Here is a 21,140-nt window from a genome sequence, read left to right as displayed (position 1 = left end):
AGTAGATCTTTCTCTTGACATCCTTCCCCCAACAAATTTGAGTTTGAATTTTTTATAGCTTGTTTAATAGCATCTTATTGGGCTGGAAAGAATAAACGGTGAAATTTTATTCTTCAATGTGAAATTATAAAGTTTCTTTTTACTACCTTTTGCTGATTTTACAATCACACTCATCCGTCTTCTTACTGAATCAAAACTAAGAACTTCTAATAGTTCAAATCTGAAGGGAAAAAATAACATTTTGCAATCAGTTACATTTGCATGTATACATTCTTAATTTTAGAAGAATAGGGATGCCGTGCTCTTATATTTCTTGTGATGGGAAAACAATATCTCTCTGAAACACCATATTCTGACACAAAATTCACTTACAGAGTTCAAAGTCTTTCCAAAATAGCTTAAAGAATCAACCAAGCAGAATATTTTTTGCCAAGTTATTTTTATAATGACATTAAGTGTTTTCATATACAGGAAGTATTCCATTGATCGCCCTTGTTTCATATTAAAAATAACTTACCTTTCAATGTCATTTTCTCGATTTAAAATTTCCATAAAATTGTCTTTCAATCGTAAATATGTATAACCAAGTCTGAAAATTCAATTATACATAATAGGGATTAAAATGACCATATTTCATGTTTATAATACAGTTTGATGTATATTAAAGAATACCTGTTTAATATAATTTTCAGTTCAGAAAAATGTCATTTACTCAAGTTGATTAAGGATTCCTTTATCCCTTCTTCTATTTCAAGGATTAGAGAATAGCTAATTTACCTGAGCTATTGATGCCTATCTGTAATCAAATCAGGTTTTTTATTTTGCTTTTACCAAGATATCAGATGTATTCAAATGCTGGAATTAGTGAGAACTATAGAGCATTATTAAGGAAAGTGCATGGTAGTTATCATTTTTTGTTTGCTCCTCCTTACCAGTGAGAGTAGCTAAATGAAGCCAAATAACTTCATCTCTGGTTGCTTAGCATTATATGCTCTGGCTTGTTATTTTTTCTAAAGAGTTCAAAAGAGTTCAAAGGTTACAAGTTTACTAAGTTGCTCATACTGGTTGAAGCAAGTAGAAGTATCTAAATGGTGTATACAGTATGTTTTACTTTCATCACATTTGGACATTGCATTTCTGGCTCTCAATTATATTCTTGTCCATATATATAGTAAACCAGCCTAATGTAACTCCATGGAACACACTTATGAGATAACAATGTCCAACATTCCATTTTCTATCTTTCCCCTTTTTGATCTATCTGTGGGGAGCGAACAGTTCTTTAAAAAAGATGTGAATGTGGATATTCCCATATATAGACCAGCTTAACCAGTTTCATGTTGTGATGTCGACTTTCAAGTACTGTAGGTCTCAAAAGAGCCGAGATGGCGCAGTGGTTAAATGCAGCACTGCAGGCTATTTCAGCTGACTGCAGTTCAGCAGTTTGGCTGTTTAAATCCCACCAGGCTCAAGGTTGACTCAGCCTTCCATCCTTCCGAGGTGGGTAAAATGAGGACCCAGATTGTTGTTGGGGGCAATATGCTGACTCTGTAAACCGCTTAGAGAGGGCTGAAAGCCCTATGAAGCGGTATATAAGCCTAACTATTGCTATTGAAAACAGATTTTTACCATTTTTATTGTTGTGCTTTCTAGCCTCTCTAGGCTGCAATAAAGGTTCTTATTTTTAATAACCTCTAAGCCAACCATGTTCACACAAATTACAATAATGGATTTAAAAAAATAAACAACAACCAGAAGAAACATTTATTTTTCAGCAGAAATTAAGAGATACCTAGAGCTGTTTTACAGGCTCTCAGTCCAAAGCAGAGGTGGTATTCAGCCGGTTCTCTCTGGTTTGGGCGAACCGGTAGTGGCGGCTGCAGAGGCTACGCCCACCCACCCTGAAGTAATGCGTGAGCACTGCAGTGCGAATGTGCAGACAAAGTGCGTGCAAGCGTGCTTGCATTTGCAAACCAGTAGGGAAGGTAAGTGAATCTCATCTCTGGTCCAAAGTAACATCCCACACACCACTAGGTCTACTTTTGTTTTCTTAATACAGGTATTTTTCTCACAAACATATTTTCAACGATAACATTGTCCCCTGTGCTCATACTATGAAATGAAAGAGACATTTGATCTTATACAATTTTCGAGACAATTATACTAACTTGTACGTACCTCTGAATTCCTTCAACTAAAGCAACTTCGTCAGGGGATGATGAAATATACACAGAAGATTTTCCTGAAAGTTGAGCTTTCTTTACTCCATCTACCATATCATCTTCCTTCACTTGAACTGTATGACAAAGACATAGAGCTCGGAAAAAGAGCTCTTCTCGGTCCTAATAAATTAAAAAGGAAATAACATTTATGAAGAGCACTAGTACAGGAAAAAATATTGGACATTTAAATTTATTAGACTGATGGGCTCAAAGTGGATCTATTATTAGTAATAATCCTAATTTAAGGAAGCTGATGGAAGGGGGAAAAATCCTTTTTCCCTCCTTCCATCAACAACTCTGATTTCTAAAATTTGTCCATGAGGTCATTGAGGTCTTATGAACAAATTGGTACGGGACACAAGATAAGGGGTTGCAGAGAGGAAGGGAAAGGAAAACTTTCCATTGTTGTAAGTGTATCTATTTTAAGAAAAATCTCTATAAATAAATAAAACAAATTCAATGTGTTTAAAGAACTAATATTCTTGAGCTGTTCATTAAAAAGTGTTTAGTCGTTCTATTTCTGGATATAGCTACACGGATCTTAGCTGCTTAAAAGAAGTCCCATGTGAACACTATTTTTTGTTCTTATTATAGTTTATGTAGCCATTTCCCTGCTCACTTAGGGCCATTATTAGACCAATGACAGAGAGTCTGTGATGTTGAACCGATAATAAAATGATCTTTTTGGATCAATATGCAACTTGCACTCAGGACATTTTACAACTTTATTAAGTTAGGCTAGTGAGATCATCTGAAGTGTTATGAGCTCTGAGATAAAAGAGAGATAAAGAGACAGAAAAGAAAAGTTGAAGTGGTTTGAAGAAACTGTCTCTGAGCAAGGAGCCAATTCACCTGTGTGTTACAAAAGTCAATGTCAATGTAAGCCTTTCACAATCATAAGTGCAATCATCATGTCCACCAAAGTCATTTTAGAGCAGTTAGGTTTACCTTTCCACCAATGAATGATTAGTGCAGCTAAATTTAAATAGATATTTAAATGTAAACACGATTAAAAAGTGTGCTGCCACCAAGCTCTTGCTATCCTTATTCAATCCTCTAGATCAGCAGTCACCAACTGGTGGTTCACAGACCACTGGTGGCCCATGAGAAAATTTTGGTGGCCCACAGAAAAATTATTTGCATTTTTTATATTGCACTAAATGTTATCTTTTAAAAAAATTCATATTAGTGGTCTGCAGAATTTAAAATTGTGAATGTAGTGGTCCCGGAGGTCTGCAAGGTTTGTGACCACTGCTCTAGATTCATCCTTCTTCCCCGTCTTATCAAACCAAGGAGGCATCAATCGCAATCCTTGGATTTAGCATGCTGAACTACTAAATCTACTTTCTACATTGCTCCAATTTAATTTCAGCTGAAGTGGTACCTTCTTCATTTATCAGTTTGATGACCAGAGAATTCTAAATTATTCTCTGCAATGGTTTTAAACAGTGGTTTTGATATTACTGTCAAATTAGAAACATCTTAGAAAAAGCATTTAACATTTTTAAAGCACAATACCTATCTGACGGAAAGCTACTTCAACCAAGTGATTCAAGTGCCATATTTTTAATAATGGATCAGGGCAGTAACCTGGATGGGAAGGCAACAACATATGGTTGCCAACAAAGTTACATAAATGTGTCCAGAATTTTTTAAAAAAAATCAAGCTTAATGTTTCAATATTTTAGATCAGCATTAACAAAACCAAGCACAACTGTTCATACTTTTCCACTTCCTCCTGGGGATGAATCAATCATATCAATTCCACTACAGTCATGGAGAATTTGGCCATTACAGATGACATGGGGTATATAAACATGCCCCTCAATGCAGCACTCTATAAATTCCATATTGTTTTCAGTTAATGTCCCTGTTTTATCTGTGAAGACATATTCAACCTGAAAAGAAAAAGATAGCATAAGGTAGGATTAACATAACAAGGACGGATTTGAATGATTATGTGTGTGTATTTCAAAATTATGTCATTTGGTCTTTAGAAAACTAACAATATTTTCTTAGGAGGCATTTTGCTACAATGCAAATTAATGCAATTCAGAGGAAAAAACTGTTTTTTTATTTTTAAAACATATTTTAAATGTATATTCATTATCTTTATGAATTTTAAATGGTAAGCATGCTTTCACCACAAGGAGCACTAAATGATTTGGATTGCGATACAGGTAATCTTTGACTTACGACCATTCATTTGGTGACTATTCAAAGTTAGAACGGTGCTGATAAAAGTGACTTATGACTGAGTTTTCATATTTATGACGATTGTAATATCCTCACAGTCTGTTCTGTCCCAAGCCTCTACAATATATACAGACGCAGACTTGGCTGTCTGCCACAACTAAGGAGGGAGATAAGCAACCCCTTGGCTGGGAGCCCAGAAAGCTACTTCTATGAAACAAGGCTTGAACTCACAAAATTCTCCCAATCTTTCTCTATGGATCAGTAAATTGTTGTTTCCTACAAAATTCCCCTCCCGTCACCCCACCTATAAGCTCTCCGAGAGGGGCCAATCAGTAGCCACCTGTTCCTATTTCCTTTTGTGACCCTTTTTCCAAAGCTGCTCCCTCCTCCTTGCAGCCCTACGCATACGTACGTCAGGGACAGCCTCCCTCTGTTCTTCCTCACTGCTCCCTGACTCAGACACCACCTGGTGGCCAACAGGCCTCTCTAGTCCCTGCTCTGACTCCAAACACCCCCCAGAGTCTTCCTCAGCCTCCAAGGCAGTCCCGTAGTGTTCATCACTGTCAGATTCCACCAACAGTTCAGCCGGCCGCTGTTGGACTACAACACAGTCATGTGATCAAAATTTATGCTCTTGGCAACTGACATGCATTTATGACAGTTGCACTTCCCCGGGTTGATGATCACTATAACTTTCTTTAACTGTAACTTTCCCAGCCAATTTCCGACAAGCAAAGTCAATGGGGCAAGCCAGATTCACTTAACAAACTCATGATTCAGTTAACCACTGCAGTGATTCACTTAACAACTGTGGCAAAAAGTTTGTAAAATGGGGCAAAACTCACTTAACAACTCTCTTGCCTAGGAATGGAAATGTTGAGCTAGTTGTGATTGTAAATCGAGGGCTACCTGTTCTGTCCCCCCTTCACGGCTCTTAACAAACAGCAAGACGTATAAACTTAAAAGGAACTTTCTTTATCAGTTCTCAGTTCAAACTGGCTTCGAGCCCAAAAATAACATAAATACAGTCTCTGACTAGATAACGGAATTAAAAACAAAACAACTCTTACAAGCAACGCACTTCTCCAAGTGTAGCCTTGAATCACGGTTACAGGAAACACCAAAGCACTTATCCAAGTGTATCAAGCAATGTTGTACGCATGAAGGAACGTTGACTCCTGCGACTGGGGTGTGGCAGCATCCATCCTTTTATCTCCAAACCTGCCCCTAACAAGCCCCAGCTGCATAATGAATCTTGTATCCCAAAAAGACTCACAGAAGACATCTGCTGAGTCACAACAGCTACCTATATATCAGCAGAGTATCTCTATGGAGATTCTCAGTCATCCAGGTCATGGTTGTCCAATTAGGTGCTTTTTTCAACACAACTAGATTTCCTTTGTTTTTCCGTGAAGATTGAGAAGCAAATCATATTCAAGGGAAAAAAAAAGAAAGGGCAGTTGTCTTTTGAAAAAGCACCTTTAGGATTATCAGCAGAGTGGTGCATGGTTTTTGCACTATTATTTAAATAATTATCTAAACTGTCTAAGATATGAATTTTCAATACTGATACTACTGATACTGTTTTTTTTGTAATAATACAATGTATGACAATCAATCAGGTCTAGTTTGGATGTAACAATGAATGAATGAATGAATGAATGAATAAATGAATGAATAAATGAATGAATAAATGAATGAATGAACAAACTATATTTGTGGTTCTCCAGGAACTTTTGCCATTGGGCATTCTGACTGGAGTTTTTGAAAAATTCAAAGTCATATACTTTCTGGCCCTTTGCCATACTGCATTTAGTGTTGTGAGTTGGAAAAAAAGATGCATCTTGTTAGTCATAGCTTTTTCCTTCTCCTAGGACACGATATTTGAAGCTACTGATCAATACACCGTAGGTTTCTTTATTACCAAATATCTAAAGTCGACTATGATTTATAAGAAATTCATAAATTTCTTACTGAAATTCTGATCAGTAAGATCTATATACCATCTAAATCAGAGAAATGATTATGCATTATACTAATAAAATAATTATAGGAAAATTGAAATATCAATCTGTCCAGTTGTCTTTACAACAAAGACAGCTGTGATATTTTTATAGTTGCTTCTGCATGACAGTTACCTGCCCTAACTCTTCATTAAGATCAGAGGTATTCACGAGTGGTCCTTCACCTGTTTCTTCATCAAACATTTCTTCATCCCAAGTGAGAAAATAAGAACCAAGAAATTTCTGCATTTCTACTGTGACATACATAGAAACAGGAATGATGTAGTTGAAAAGGACCATGAAAGAAAGAAAATCTGTAAATGCTGTGATAAACTGCCAAGAGAAGACAAAAATAAGAAATATCAATATAAGCTAGTTTATGCTAGACTACAATATTATTCATATTAACTTGAGAGAAGCGGTTACAGTTGGATTTATCTTTTTGAAAACTTGTATATAATTGAGCTCTTAGACATTTTATTTTTGCTTTTTAATGAGAGAAAATATATTCTAATTTCTATAACTAATATGTAAGAGCATAAATTAGTCAAAACTCCTAAGAGGCCAAGATTTGGGTTAACAGCCTACCCCAATACACATATTTATTGGTTTATAACAGGTGAAATGTCACTCTTTACACATTTTCCCTCCTTTTTTGTTTCCAATTGCAAAAATACTTCTCAATTTGCCATGTTTTAAATTCTCTATTACGTAAATGAGAAAACATCCAGATTTCCAGCCCATGTTTGTGGGTTGCTTATTGAAGTGCCAACACTTGATTCATTTGTGTGATTTGTTGATCAGGTTGAAATATATGAACCAGGTCATATTTTTAAGTAACATCTTCCTCATTCATTCAGAGAAATCCAGAAGTTTGTTCCCAATAGTATCTTTTGTCCTATCTAGGTTTATGCATGTGTAAAGTATGTAGAAAACATAGTTTAATTCTTGTACAAGTATTTCATTCATTACTTTGAGTCTACTTGTGCAAGTGCTTCTAAAAATCAGGACAACCTTACTTCATTTCAAGTTGTGCTAATTATTTAGTTGATGTTTGTGCTAGTTGTATATCATCACCTTATGTAATGGTACAGTGAGAATGGCAAGATTCTGTTAATGTAATCTTACAATAAACACAGAGCTAGTGCTTCATGCCTGGACTGCCTCACAGACCTGACACCTTTGCTAGCATAAAACTGAACATAACTAGAAAAAATGCTTTTAAAATAATTATTCTGTTGTAGTGGTAATTGTAGAGGCAGAAATGTATAATATTGTTTGCCAAATGCAGGAACTTTTTATATCCAAACACTAGGCTACTTTGTTAGTGAGCTATCCTTGCATATTCCATGACACTGATGCTTTTGCATCCTGAAATAATAAATAACAGAAATGCTTATGGTCTTTCTGATAATCCTAATGCTTAAGTGTATTATGTTCTTCATAGAGGGCATCAGGAAAAGTGGAGGGAGAATGCCAGAAGGCTGCCATTTTTAGGGTTGCCCCATTGGTCAGTTGGGAGACCACTAGCTATCTCAGAGTAGGGCAGTGTGACATTTGCGGAAGGCTACACAAATATACAAAAATTCTTCCAACAGCTAACATCAGTATTTCCCAACCTTGGCAACTTTAAGATGCCTGGACTTCAACTCCCAGAATTTCTCAGCCAACATTCTTAAAGTTGCCAGGGTTGGGAAATATTGGTTTATAGGATAAAGCCAAGAGTGTGTTGAAAGCATTCTAGTTATTCAAGATAGGCAAGGGCAGAAATCATCTAAAAGTAAATACATTATTACTGTATTTTTTGGAGTATAAGACAGATCTTTTTCCTTCAAAAAAAGAAGGAGAAAATCTGGGTACATCTTATACACTGAATACAGCATTTTTGCACTCCTGAAACCCCACCCCCTTTGCAAAAATGGCCATGCATAGCTTTAAGGAGGCTTCCAGAGTGCTCTTGGGGGCTGAGGAGGGCAAAAGTGAGCAAAAAACAGGCTGCTTTTTTGCTCATTTCCCCCCCAGCCCCCAGGAGCACTGTACAAACCTCCTAATGGCTATTCATGCCCTTTTTTGACAAAAAATGGGCCCATTTTCACAAAGTGCAAAAACTTTTTTTTAAATTTGCCTCTTTAAAATCTTGGTGCGTCTTATACTCCGGTGCGTCTTTTACTCCAAAAAATACAGTATATCTCAGTATAAATAAAATGGTCTGCATACCACATTTCTTTTCCTTTCGGATTCTGTTTTCTTATTATACCAAGGTTCATCACGATATTGCTCAAGCTGCCAAACATATTTCAGGATGGTATTTATTAGTGCTTTACTAATTAGAATACAAAGGTATACAATAAGAAAAGCATTCATTGATCTGAAACAGATGAAAAAAAATATGGTAATAATTAATGAAATGTATTCATTTTACAACCTAACTATTCACTTTATATTTTCAAATAGTCTAAGCTTTTTCATGTGCCATTTTTGCAGACGTCAGAATTAAAGCTTTATCTGAAATGATTTTATATTATTTTAACTCAGTAGTTTAATAAAACATAGACTCCCAATGATATAATTTGATATGTGACAAAAGAGAATACAGTAATGTCTATATTCATATACAAGAAACAATACACTGTACTGATGTATGCTAAAAGGGTGGGTGGGCGGATGGATATGGATATAGATTCCATCCATCCATCCATCTATCATATATGTGTGTGTGTGTGTGTGTGTAGACACACATAGATACATATACATACAAACAAACACCAAAGCTTCAATGTAAATCAGATTAAAACAAGCAAACAAGTTTATGTAAACCCTATAAATAGCACTGCTTCAATTCCTTTTTCATTTTGAGAGGTGTTAGGAAGCATTTAACACAAACTGTAGAGATGTATAGCTCTTTTTATCCAAGGATCCTAATCTCACTGGCCTTGTGTAAGCTATCTGTTATACAGCTAAATTTTGACAGAAATAGACAAAGTATGAATATAATCGAAAAATTTACAAATGCCATGAAAAATTATAAAAAAGAACTGTGCTATTTTTTTGGTATACTTTAGATTTCAAAATAGATAACTTGACTGCAACCAGGAATAAAATATTACAATATGTCTGTATGTGGGGGGGGGAGGAATATGTGCACTAAAATATGAAGATAATAATAATTTGTTAAATGTATTTGTCATCTGACTCTTAACAACTTTGAGGGGCATGAGATAAAAGAAAACATGGCATCAAAAACTTGGCAAAACTAGAAAGTTTAGAACTGTGACAAACTTTAAATTTAAATTCTTTAAAAAATTTAAAGAAAACTTTAAATTTAAAACTAAAAATTTAAATTCCTAATAATAAACTTTAAAAAAATATTTAGGAACACAAATGCCCCAAATCCCTTCATTAGGCAAGTAATTATTGACAATAAAATATAGACAAATTACTATATTTTCCTCCTAAGATCCGAACCTTGCCCCACCCGAATGCTGAATGAATGTTGTGTTTTATCGGTTTATTTTTTTTAATTCACATTTTTTTTCTTTCTTGTGTTTTGTCTTACACTCCCTTCCCATTGATTGTAAGCCGCCCTGAGTCCCCTCAGAGAAAAGGACGGCCTATAAATGTCAATAAAACTAAAAAAAAAACTAAAAACTAAACTATCATCAGATAAGTACTTTTATTTTCTAATCATTTCATCCATAATACACACACAGATATTAGAACAGTTGATAACACTTTACTTTTCCACAGCTGATCGTTTCTGTGATTTTGATTGGTAATTCAATGCCATTTTTGTTTCCATGCCAGTATATATTGCAACACCTGAAAGAAAAAACAAAACAAAAAAACAGAAATAAAAAAACAGGATTATGAAGAAGACAGGATTATCATTGTGGATTAGACTAATAAATTACATAATGGCATTCAATAATAGATACTGAATCCAAAATGGGGTGTTGTACTGTTCTAATTTATTATTGCTACACTGAGAAATACCATCCAACTTTTACTGATCTAGAAGGGGGAAAAGCAGTTTATTTTTTAGGATTAGGAAAACAGAATTGCCTTTATTCTGTTCAGTGATAATATTGTAAATCCAAATCCAATCTGTCAACCAAAGGAATTCCAGCTTTTTTGAGCCAACAGACCAGTGACGTGCAGTCAGGTGAGGCACGGGTGGCAGAGCCTCACCACTGTCATCATGAAAAGAAAAAAAAATGTAAAAGGAAAAAGGCGAGAGCTGAGGTCAGGCTGAGCTAGTTGCTGTCAGAGTCACTGTGGATGACTCTGCTTAGTGCGTAACTGTTTAAAAAAGCCTCTAAAAAAGCTTCCTCTACAAGAGGAGGCAGGAGAACGATGTGCCTCATCTAGTCAGACTTTAGGTGTTTTATGATCACTCGAGCAGAGTTAAGCAAGAGTTAAAAGTCTAAAAATTCCTGATGTAGGTGAGGCATGTTGTTCTTCTGCCTCCTCCTGTAGAGGGCACTTTTTTAGAGGTTTTTTTGAACAGTTAAGCAGAGTCATCCATGGTGACTCTGGCAGTAACTGGCTCAGCCTGACCTCAGCTCTTGCCTTTTTCCTTTTACATTTTTTTTCTTTTCATGATGACAGGCAAGAGCAGAGTTGAAATCCTCTCTGAAACAGCTGGAAAAGGTATGTGTGGATCAGAGGGAAAGGGAGGAATTCAAACTTCATCCTCCTGGTGTGGGGCTTTGGGCAAAGGCTGGAGGGAAGTGCTCTCCCTCCCCAAGTATAGTTTGATTGCAGGCAGAACCCCGTTGTCTTTTCAAACCTGTAATCAGTGAAGCTGGGCTGGATTCTTCTGGGGCTGGGGGAAAGTGTGTGTGCTCCAGTTTGGCTCTTTGACTGGCTTCCTGCCTCCTCCTGTGGTCTCCCTGACTCCCTCCAATCCAACTTTTTGTGTGTGTGTGTGTGTGTGTAAGTGTTTGTGTGTGCTTCTTTGAGAAAGAGTTTGTTTGAGTGAGAGAAGGAAGGGGGTAGGAGAGATAGTCCAATCCAACTTCTGTGTGTGTGTGTGTGTGTGTGTATTTGAGAGGGGGGGAGGGAGGGAGAGAGGGAGGAAGGAGGGGAAGGGAGAAGAAAAAGAAAAAGAAAAAAGGAAACTTATTTCACAAAGGAGAAAAACAAATGCTGTCACTTTAAATTGGAACTGAGCATGCCTGGTTGTGGAATTCTGGGAGTTGAAGTCTAAAAAAATTTGAAACCCACCACTGTCAGTGCCTCACCAGCCATAAACCTCATCGCACGTCACTGCAACAGACATATCTGATATTTTGTCATGTCCCAGGCATTCTCAGTTTCTCACAATAAATCTACTGTAAATAGCAAGGCCAAATTCAAAATGTACATGTAGACAAACCACAAAGTACAGACTACCATGCTGTCATTCTTGGCCATTTCTTTGGGCAAAAGGAATAGCATTCACCATTCTTATTTTCTAAAGATGCCTACTATACTTATATATGCTTATTTGAAAACAAGATGAAGCAACAGCTAAAACTCTGCGGCAGTTCATAACAGTTTAACAAATAAAATCAAACAGACAATGGAGCCTAACAGAAGACAACTGGGCACAGTCAGAGATCATGGCAGAAACCGAGGAATTTCATAATGTCATTTTATTATTACATGTGATCCATTCTTGCAGATATCACACAAGAAGAAAATCAGTGGAGGGATTCAATATTTTTACTACTGGTTCTGTGGGCTGGCATGGCTTGGTGGAAGTGGCAGGAGAAGGATATTGCAAAATCCCCATTCCCTCCCAATCAGCTTTGGAGTCAGGAGGCAGAGAATAGATGTGGGCAGGGCCAGTCAGAGGTGGTATTTACCGGTTCTCTGAACTACTCAAAATTTTCGCTATCAGTTCTCCAGAAATGGTCAGAACCTGCTGAATACAACTTCTAAAGAAAATACTTCATAAACATTGCAAAAAGTAGCAAATGGAAATTGACAAAAAGCAGAACCATCTCCTCTCACCACCCAGACCACTGAATAATTTAGGATTTCATATTGACAACCTTGCTTTCAACTCAAAATAGCTGTTTGTTGGTCTCTTTGTTTTTGAACAAGAGATGCTACATTAAAAGATGTTGCTTTTAGTCAGTGTCTCAATAGGCAAAGTTTACCGAAGATGTGCTCTGTGTTCTTTAAGGTAGCTCCTCTAAGAAGCACATTTTCTGATCCCAGTGGCCTGCAAAGTAAAAATATTAATTAGTTTTATCAAGGGAAGAAACCAAGCATTTTCAGAATGAAATGAAATGCTGAACAAACAAGGAAACATAATTTTGTTTATGACAATGCATAAATACATGTTTAATACAAAAAATAATGCTAATCCTACCCAAAACATACTAGGCAGGAACAAATATTGAATAAATATTGAACAAATATTCCTAAAATACAAACTGACAATTAGAGTACATTCGCAAAACATTAAAGCTATCCTACATGTATTTTATAAACAGCTATGGAGTTCAATGCTGCTTATTAATTAATCAGTTTGAATTGGAATTAATGGATTTAATCGGAAAATTTCATTTTAATTACACTGTGCTATACTGTATGTCATACAAGGTAAGTTATTTGAATAAGAGAACTAGATATTTAGCTGTTTGTGGTTAAAGATTGGAGAATTTTAATTGTATGTGGTACAGGTAGTCCTTGACTTACAATTATTTAGTGACCATTCAAACCATGCAACAGAGTCGAAAAACGTGACTTATGACTGTTTTTTACACTTACATGCACCTGCAGCATCCCCATGATCATATTTGGCAACCATCATGTATTGATGATGGTTGCAATGTCCTAGGGTCGTGATGGCGAACCTATGGCACGCATGCCACAGGTGGCATGCAGTGCCCTTTCTGCGCCCCAGCTCAGCTCCACTACACAAGCGTGCATGCTTCCCGCTGACCAGCTGATTTTGCGTCATGCGAGCATGCATAGGGGATGGGGGAGCACGGGGGTTGCACTGCACCACACACCTGTGCCCCATATTTGGTCCCAAGAGACTGTAGGGAAGCCTACTAGGCCCAAAATGGATTGTGGGGGGGTCGCATGCACGGGGAAGCACAGGGGGCCACACACGCATGCGCAAGGGTCAGGGCACAGGGGGTGTTGCGTGCACATTGCATTATGGATGTGGTTTTGGCACGTGACGACAAAAAGGTTAGCCATCACTATCCTAGGGTGTTGTGATCACCTTTGGTAACCTTCTGACAAGCAAAATCAATGGATAACCAGGTTCACTTAACAACCGTATGATTAACTTAATAACTGCAGTGATTCACTTAACAGCTGTGGCAAGAAGGGTTTTAAAATGGATAAAACTCACTTAACAACCGTTTTGCTTAGTAATGGGAATTTTGGAATCAATTGGGATTGTAAGTCAAAGACTTCTGTACATTCTCTTTATTTAATTTCATAAACATGCACACATATATATTACTAATTAATATCTGCACGTTTTATGTTTGCATGATCACAGATAGGAAACAGTAAGTATCTGCTTCAAAAGCATTAGATCTTAAATGTGGTTCCAAAATCTGAATACAATGAAAACATGCTAAATATATTTTTAAAAAATTATAAAGAGGAAAAAAGATTTATACTCCTTTTGAAGTTAAACCTAATATATCAAAATGATGAGCAGCATAAGTCTATTTCAAAGAAGGAATTTTGTTAGAAGGAATTACAATGAGTCATAATCTGCTTTTGCTCATTGTCAGAAATATGCCAAAGTATTGCAAGATTTGCTAACAGGATTGATCTGTTATCAGGCCAAATAGGCCAAAACAGGAACTGGAAAAAGAACTGTGAAGGAAAATGTCAAGTGTAATGTGAAATTGTGTCACATCCAGACTCCTTCCATATTAGGAGTAACCCCACAGTTTATTTTTTTTTGCAGGAAACACAATGAATACAAAGAGAGCTTTGACAAAACAGATTCCTGGTTTCCATCTCCCTTTGGGCTATATTCATCCAGAAATTACAAAGATTAAGGAAATGTAGCCTAGCTAACAGCTCATCTGGCCCCAAGCCACATAGCACTATACTGCCAGCTGCAATCGAATATCCAATGACATGATACACATAGCAATTAACTCTAGAGAATCTATCTTTGGACAGAGGTTTATTTATTTATTTGAATGCACAGGCCAGACGAAATGTTTCCACCACACCTATTTTTCTAATACTAAGAGGTGAATTACCTGGGCAACATGTGCAAATTTGTATTTGAAGTTCTTACCTTGCAATTGGCTCATTACTCTCATGGTAAATATTTATCCGGCCAACAAATCTGAAAGCAAAACAAAAAATATCCCAAGTTAAGGAAAAGCTGAGCATCAGTATGGCTATGAGGAAGCAGAGATGTGCATGCCAATAATTGAACACATGGGCATGCAGATAGTTTCCACTGTTATCTCTAGATGCATCCTGAATACAGGTAGTCCTTGGCCTACGACCACAACTGAGCCCAGAATTTAAATGAGAAATTTGTTAAATGAGTATTGTCACATTTTACTATTTTTCTTGCTACATGTTGTTAAGTGAATCGCTACAGTTGTTAAATTAATAACGCAGTTGTTAAGTGAATCTGCCTTCCCCATTGACTTTGCTTGTCAGATGGTCACGTGGTCACTCGGACACTGGAACCGTCATGAATATGAAACAGCTTTCAAGGATCTGAATGTAAATCACGTGACCATGGGGAATGTTGCAACGGTCATAAGTGCAAAAAATGTCATAAGTCACTTTTTTCAGGGCCATTGTAACTTCAAATGGTCACTAAATGAACTGTTGTAAGTCTAGGACTACCTGTACCTCCATCCAAAGCCAGGGCATTTCTCCTGTTTCTTTCCAAAGCTTGTATCCTTAGTGATTCCTCTAGCTGAAGCCCAATCTCCAACAAAACACTTTAATTTTCTTTAAAGTTCTCTTCCTCTGCTTTACAACAGTAAATTATAGACTTCTAGGAAGTGGTTATTTTTTATTTGTTTAGAATATTCCTATTTTTTCTTTTTATGTTGCATATTTTTACCTGTTGCTAGTAATCTTGATTGGTGTTCTTAATTATTGAATTAAAGAATATTTTTAATTATTGGTTGTGTATGATTTTTTTAAAACGATCTTTTAAACTGTATGCCATTTCAGAGTCACGTTCTGTGAGATGGACAGCTATATAAATATTATAAATAAATTTTCAATGCAGCAATTAGCAACATCGAAATTCCTTTCCATATGGCTATATATGTCTTCCAAATCTGGTTTAGCCTGTTTTTCTAGTTAAAAATCAACCTTTTTGTTAACTGAATACTGAAACTGTGGATTACAATATGGGGCCTCTTTTCAAACACCATAAGCTTCTACAGCTTCCCCCTCTTCAGTTATGCTGTTACATTTAGCCCAACTCTTAATGTTAGATAGTAGGATTTGACTTAAGAAAACTTGTATTTCAAGAAAGGAATGAGGAAAGAAAATAGACTCCCCCCCCCTTTTTTTTTTACAGTCCATTGAAATCCCTTAGTTTCACTTCTGCTTCCTATCAGTTTCCTATTACTGATTCACATTTTCCTTTACTTCTTTTTTTCAGCTCCCTTTTAGGATGTCCCCCTCCTTTCTCCAATCTTTCATTATGGTAGACCCACAAACTGCCTGCAACTCAATGGTTTTGCAATAAACATGCTAGTAGCATGAAAGGGTGAAAAATGATAATAAAGTGGGCACAGCAGACAAATCCATGCCTCGTCTCTTTTAGATAAAAGTACAGGCCTTAGATTGTAACATCACATCTGACATCTTGTTGATTTTGTCCTTTTCTTGTTGCTGGCTACAAGTGTCATTTTCTACTCAATCCAATTCTTTTGCTTGAGTTATTCTGATAGATCTATCCTTGCCTTCATACACCCAAGGATTCAGCTTTTTCTTTAACAGTAATTATTTGAATATCCAGCTTGACAGCCACAGCTAATTGACCTTAGCTGATCTAAAAAGCTAAGAAGAGTTGGCCATGGTTTCCCTGGATGGGAGTCCATTTGAGAAGTCCAAGACCAAGACATTTTTTAAAAAAGAAATCCCAGAAAAAATGAAGTAACTTCTACATCACACCAAGAGAACTGGGTGGATATGCTTGTCTAACTCAGCAGGAATTGAGCTTGATTTGAAGTAGATCTTATTTTCTTATTTATTTGACTACATGTTAAACTTGGATAGCAAAAAGTCAGAGCTTCTGTAGCTTTGGCAAAGAACACTAGGAGACTGAAAGCTAATGGTCAGGAACTGATGCAGAGTGGTGCCTAAAATTACTAATATGGAAGTAATGCTTATTGTATTAGATGATTTCTGATTTTATTCCAAAATTGCATCAGTGTGCAACCTAATAAACTCTGGGGAACTCTGGGGAAAATGAGCAAGTTGGAACAAAGAAGCACAAACATATCTACTTGCAGCCACAAATAACTAAGCTATATATATATTTATTGTATTATTGTATATGTGCAGGGTTGCAGTTTGTCCTTTTCGTTGGTTTGCAGAGGATGGCTCCCATGACAAAGTCGCTCACATCAGTCTGAATCACGAAGGGCTATTCAGGATCCAGGTGTTTGAGGACTGTTTCCTTGGCAAACAGGCCCTTCAGAGTTTCAGGATGATGCAAGTGATGTTCTGTGGGGACCGACCCATTTATCAAGCCAGGCTAAACCTAGGATTACTGCTCTGGTCACCTTGGGCACGATGACAAAGTGAACCATTTCCCAATGTTGGGCCATCCCTAGCCTCACTGGCTCCGTAATGAGGGTGGCTGGGAAGAGGTGGCCCATGCCATCATTCCCCCTCCCCAGCAGGCTGTTCAAATGCATATTTAAATGATTAAAATGTAATGTGGGTATCATTAATGGGTTAGAATATATAGAGAACACATAGCCATAATTCTAGGCCAGTTTTACAAGTGGGGAATAAATGGTAAGAAATCAAATGATGTGTAACTTGAAACTGGTGCTTCCCCCACAAGTTATCATCCCAACTGGGATATCTCAATAAAGGATGAAAGAAGAGTTGGCAGAAACTGGAGCTATCCTAAACTATTAACTAGTCTGAAAGAACTATATAGAAAACAATCATCATATAACTGAACAAAAGAACACTTAGTTGAAATACAACACCAATGTGTAGGTCACTCTAACAGAAAAGAAGAATTAGGGACGTCTTCATTGTTCCAGACATTTTCTCAAAAACTGCACTTCTACACTTGGGAGTTCCATGTACTTAAAGTGGTATTAGTGAAGACATAATAAATAAGAACATAATAAATTACATGTTCTTACTTATAAAGATCAGGCTGAGGCTGTTCACATTCAATGGTAGCCTGTAGTTTGTCAATATCTTGTTCATCGTGAAGAGACTTTGTATCCTGGACCGCATAATATGTCTAGAATAAAAAAGAAAGTAATAGTGAAATTGGAAATAGGAATTTTGAACATGAAACACAGTTCTTCTCATCTTTCCATCTGTGGTCATGTGGTCAAACACTACGCCAAATTCTGCAGTTCTGAACGACTGCCTAATAGTTATCTTTGCAGATGTAGATTCTGAGATAGTAGGTAATCCAAACCATTTTACATGGCTCTACTATGTTAAATTAGCAAATTATAAACTGTATCAGAAAGCTCATATTTTCAAAATGGTGCAGAACTAATTCTCTGAACAGATTCAAACTTTGATATGCCATGTATTAAACCAAAAGTGGGTAATCTTTTAATTATGAGAATTAGATCTGTTCTGTCAGGATGGTAACAGCCAGTACTATAGTGGGCAGGAGGAGGATGCAAATCTGAAGCTGATTTTTCAGGATGCCCATTCTTTGAAATGTCAACAGGTTTATTGCATAAATCTATACCAGTCTATTTGGAAGAAGTCCCATATGCCATAAATCTATGCTGGTGTATTTGGAAGAAAGTCTGACAATTAAAAAGGGAACTTATTCAGAGGATATAAGGTCATCACACCATTGTAAATGAAATCCTCCTTCTTTTAAGGTGTGCAATGTTGATACACATATAAAAGCAGTTGAGTTTCTACTAGAACACCACACCTGCCATCTGGCCTATTGTGATCCCCTTTGGAGATAATGGTTTGTCTTAATGACTCACCTACAAAAGTAATATTGTAGCTTTAGGTTACTTAATCCTCCAGAAACATACTTTCATTCATAAATTGAAGTTCTGTAATTCAAGGGAAACATCTAATGCCTGATCTTCAGCTAGAGAAATTAAATTAAACTTTTTACCTTTTGACTCGATTCACCATCCAAACTTGCTGTTGTAACAAAACATGTGCCATCTGATCGACTACTTGACAATAATATTAAATCACAGGGGAATGTTTCATCTTCTTTCACCATCACAATGTCTCCAACCTGGGGGGGGGGGGGGAGGTCAGGGAGAAATTATGGTTAGAATAAGATTAGAGTTGATCCCTTTAAAAGTAAATACACTCTTGACATCATGTTAAACCAAAATGTGACTTGTCTATTTTTAGGCTTAGTATGACATCTATAATAACACAGGAACTCAACAAAATTGCTTAATGGTATCCATAAATCAAATTATTATAGTTTATTAGCACTGTACACTCAACGTAGAGGCTTGGTTACAGAATGTGATAAGTCATAATGTAGTTTTGTTGTTTGTATCTTAATGGTATTTATATCCCATGTTAGCAGCTTAGTATTAGGCCAATCAAAGTAGCTTATTCAGTAAATCATGGTCAAAACAGATCATGGCCTAGCATGACGTGTTAACGCAGTCATTAATAGAATTAAAGCTAGGCTGCAACATAATGTAATTTGATTTGCATTTAATCTAATACGTAAATAATATCAGTGACTATACCATGATTCTTTCTGTGATTTTATTGTCATTCTGAACTGTAGTGTAAGCATGATATGCACATAAGGATTCAGGATTTATTTGAAAAGTTCTGATATAACTTTACAGTACTTTATTATTTCTGTCTAGGCACAGAGTGGCAGGACTATAACTGCAAATGAAAAAAAATAGAAATTCACTAAAATACTCATAATAAATTGGATAATTTGAAAACTCTATTAACTTTATTTTAGTTCTATCCTGTTCAGGAAATCACTGAATAGAAGTAGCACTTCCTCACAATTTCCTGTACTGCCCAGCTACAATATTTTATATCAGGTGATAAACTGGGTAATTGCAGTTGTAACAAGAAACGAAATACATGTCAAGACGTTGCAATGCAAATATTACCCCTCACATATTTGCATGATGTATTGTAATACTAGTGGAAAAGCTTTGCGTTGTGATATCTCAATGTCACAATGCAAATTTCATCATTTTAACTGATGTCAAGATGGCCAGCTGTAAAGTGTCCACCTTGAAGTACGCCAAGCCACAATTCCCATGATTTCATGCTATGTTGGCTGTGATTGCTAGAACCTATGGAATTTCCTGAAATTTAGGAATAAATAGGAACAGAGGATCACTCTTGAACACAAGTAGACTTCTCAGGAATTATTGAAATTTGTACCTTTAGACTGTTAGCTTCAAGAGAAACAAACTTAATATAAATGAAGGATCACATTCATTTGTTCCCTTGAGGTAGATCAAAAGTACAGAAATACATTTATGCATTTATGCAGTTTTTATGAACAAATTTCATTTTGGGAAATTCTAACCTTTTAAACAGAAAATTAAAAATATTTAAAGAACAGCAATGAAACACCCAACATTTTTCTAACTGTACTCCCTAAAAAAAACACCTATAGATAATAGCTTTTAATTTTGTTTTAAGCTCAGTTTAAAGTAGAAGAGGAAGAAAAACGTGGAACCATTTCTGTAGGAGGTAGTCACTTTTCATGCATCGATGAAGTAAAACAATATGCAAAACTCTCTCTAGAGGAATGGAAAAAGCACATCAACCAAGCAAAAGTATTTACTGACCTAGAAAAAAACTGTAAATTATAAACAATGTAATTTACGAAAAGAACACTCCAAAATTATACTCCTTTACCATTCACTAAAGCTGTCCCTCTTTTTCTTAACTTCCTCATGAGCCTAAAGAAAAACTGCTTGGTTCCTTTAAGAACTGCATTAACTTTAATTAGTAAACTGCTTAAAGCAGCTGTGAGGGTGCAGTGGTTAGAAGGCAGTACTGCAGGCTAACTCCTCCCACTGCTAAGAGTTCAATCCTGAACTATTCTTCCAAGGTTGGTAAAATGAGGAACCAGATTGTTGGGGACAGTATGCTGACATTGTAAATTGCTCTCAGAGTGCCATAAAGCACTATGGAGCAGTGTATAAATAATTGCTATTGCTAAAGCAGTGGCAGCCTCCCTGCCCCTCCCACACACAGAAGCCTGGAAAAAATTAGACTGCTTTAATTAATACAAATATGTTGTGCTTATGATTGTGGGAAACATGATGCACTTCTTGCAAGTCATTTCCACATATGTTGTACTCACTTACCTTTAATTGCAATTAAAGGTAATTAATTAAAAATTAAAAATTCTTTGTTGTTAACAGAATAACATGCCTTGATCTGCTTTAAATAATTTCATATTATAAACATAAAGGTAAAGGTTCCCCTCGCACATATGTGCTAGTTGTTCCCAACTCTAGGGGTGCTCATTTCTGTTTCAAAGCCGAAGAGCCAGTGCTGTCCAAAGACA

The 21,140-nt window shown here is 36.4% G+C and overlaps 1 protein-coding gene across 5 annotated transcripts in view; it reads right to left on the bottom strand.

Annotated features, from left to right (window-relative positions):
- ATP11A (ATPase phospholipid transporting 11A) overlaps nt 1-21,140 on the bottom strand; it is a 135,624-nt gene that overhangs the window by 39,274 nt on the left and 75,210 nt on the right. For all 5 annotated transcript variants that reach the window (XM_087726462.1, XM_087726460.1, XM_087726461.1 and 2 more), the window contains exons 6-16: nt 18,729-18,857; nt 17,767-17,870; nt 14,694-14,744; nt 12,568-12,632; nt 10,159-10,240; nt 8,639-8,789; nt 6,557-6,754; nt 3,947-4,120; nt 2,179-2,342; nt 518-589; nt 147-220 (exon numbers count right to left, since the gene is read on the bottom strand). In XM_087726462.1, the coding sequence (XP_087582588.1) occupies nt 147-220; nt 518-589; nt 2,179-2,342; nt 3,947-4,120; nt 6,557-6,754; nt 8,639-8,789; nt 10,159-10,240; nt 12,568-12,632; nt 14,694-14,744; nt 17,767-17,870; nt 18,729-18,857 (1,264 nt within the window). The remainder of the gene's footprint in view (nt 1-146; nt 221-517; nt 590-2,178; nt 2,343-3,946; nt 4,121-6,556; nt 6,755-8,638; nt 8,790-10,158; nt 10,241-12,567; nt 12,633-14,693; nt 14,745-17,766; nt 17,871-18,728; nt 18,858-21,140) is intronic.

The sequence above is a fragment of the Thamnophis sirtalis genome, unplaced genomic scaffold, assembly GCF_051295495.1.
Source record: "Thamnophis sirtalis isolate CommonGarterSnake01/CBP01778 unplaced genomic scaffold, rThaSir2_p1.2 scaffold_12, whole genome shotgun sequence".
In the NCBI taxonomy this organism is placed as follows: domain Eukaryota; kingdom Metazoa; phylum Chordata; class Lepidosauria; order Squamata; family Natricidae; genus Thamnophis; species Thamnophis sirtalis.
The sequence above is the reverse complement of the archived record's forward strand: the minus strand, read 5'-3'. Positions and strand labels throughout refer to the sequence as shown.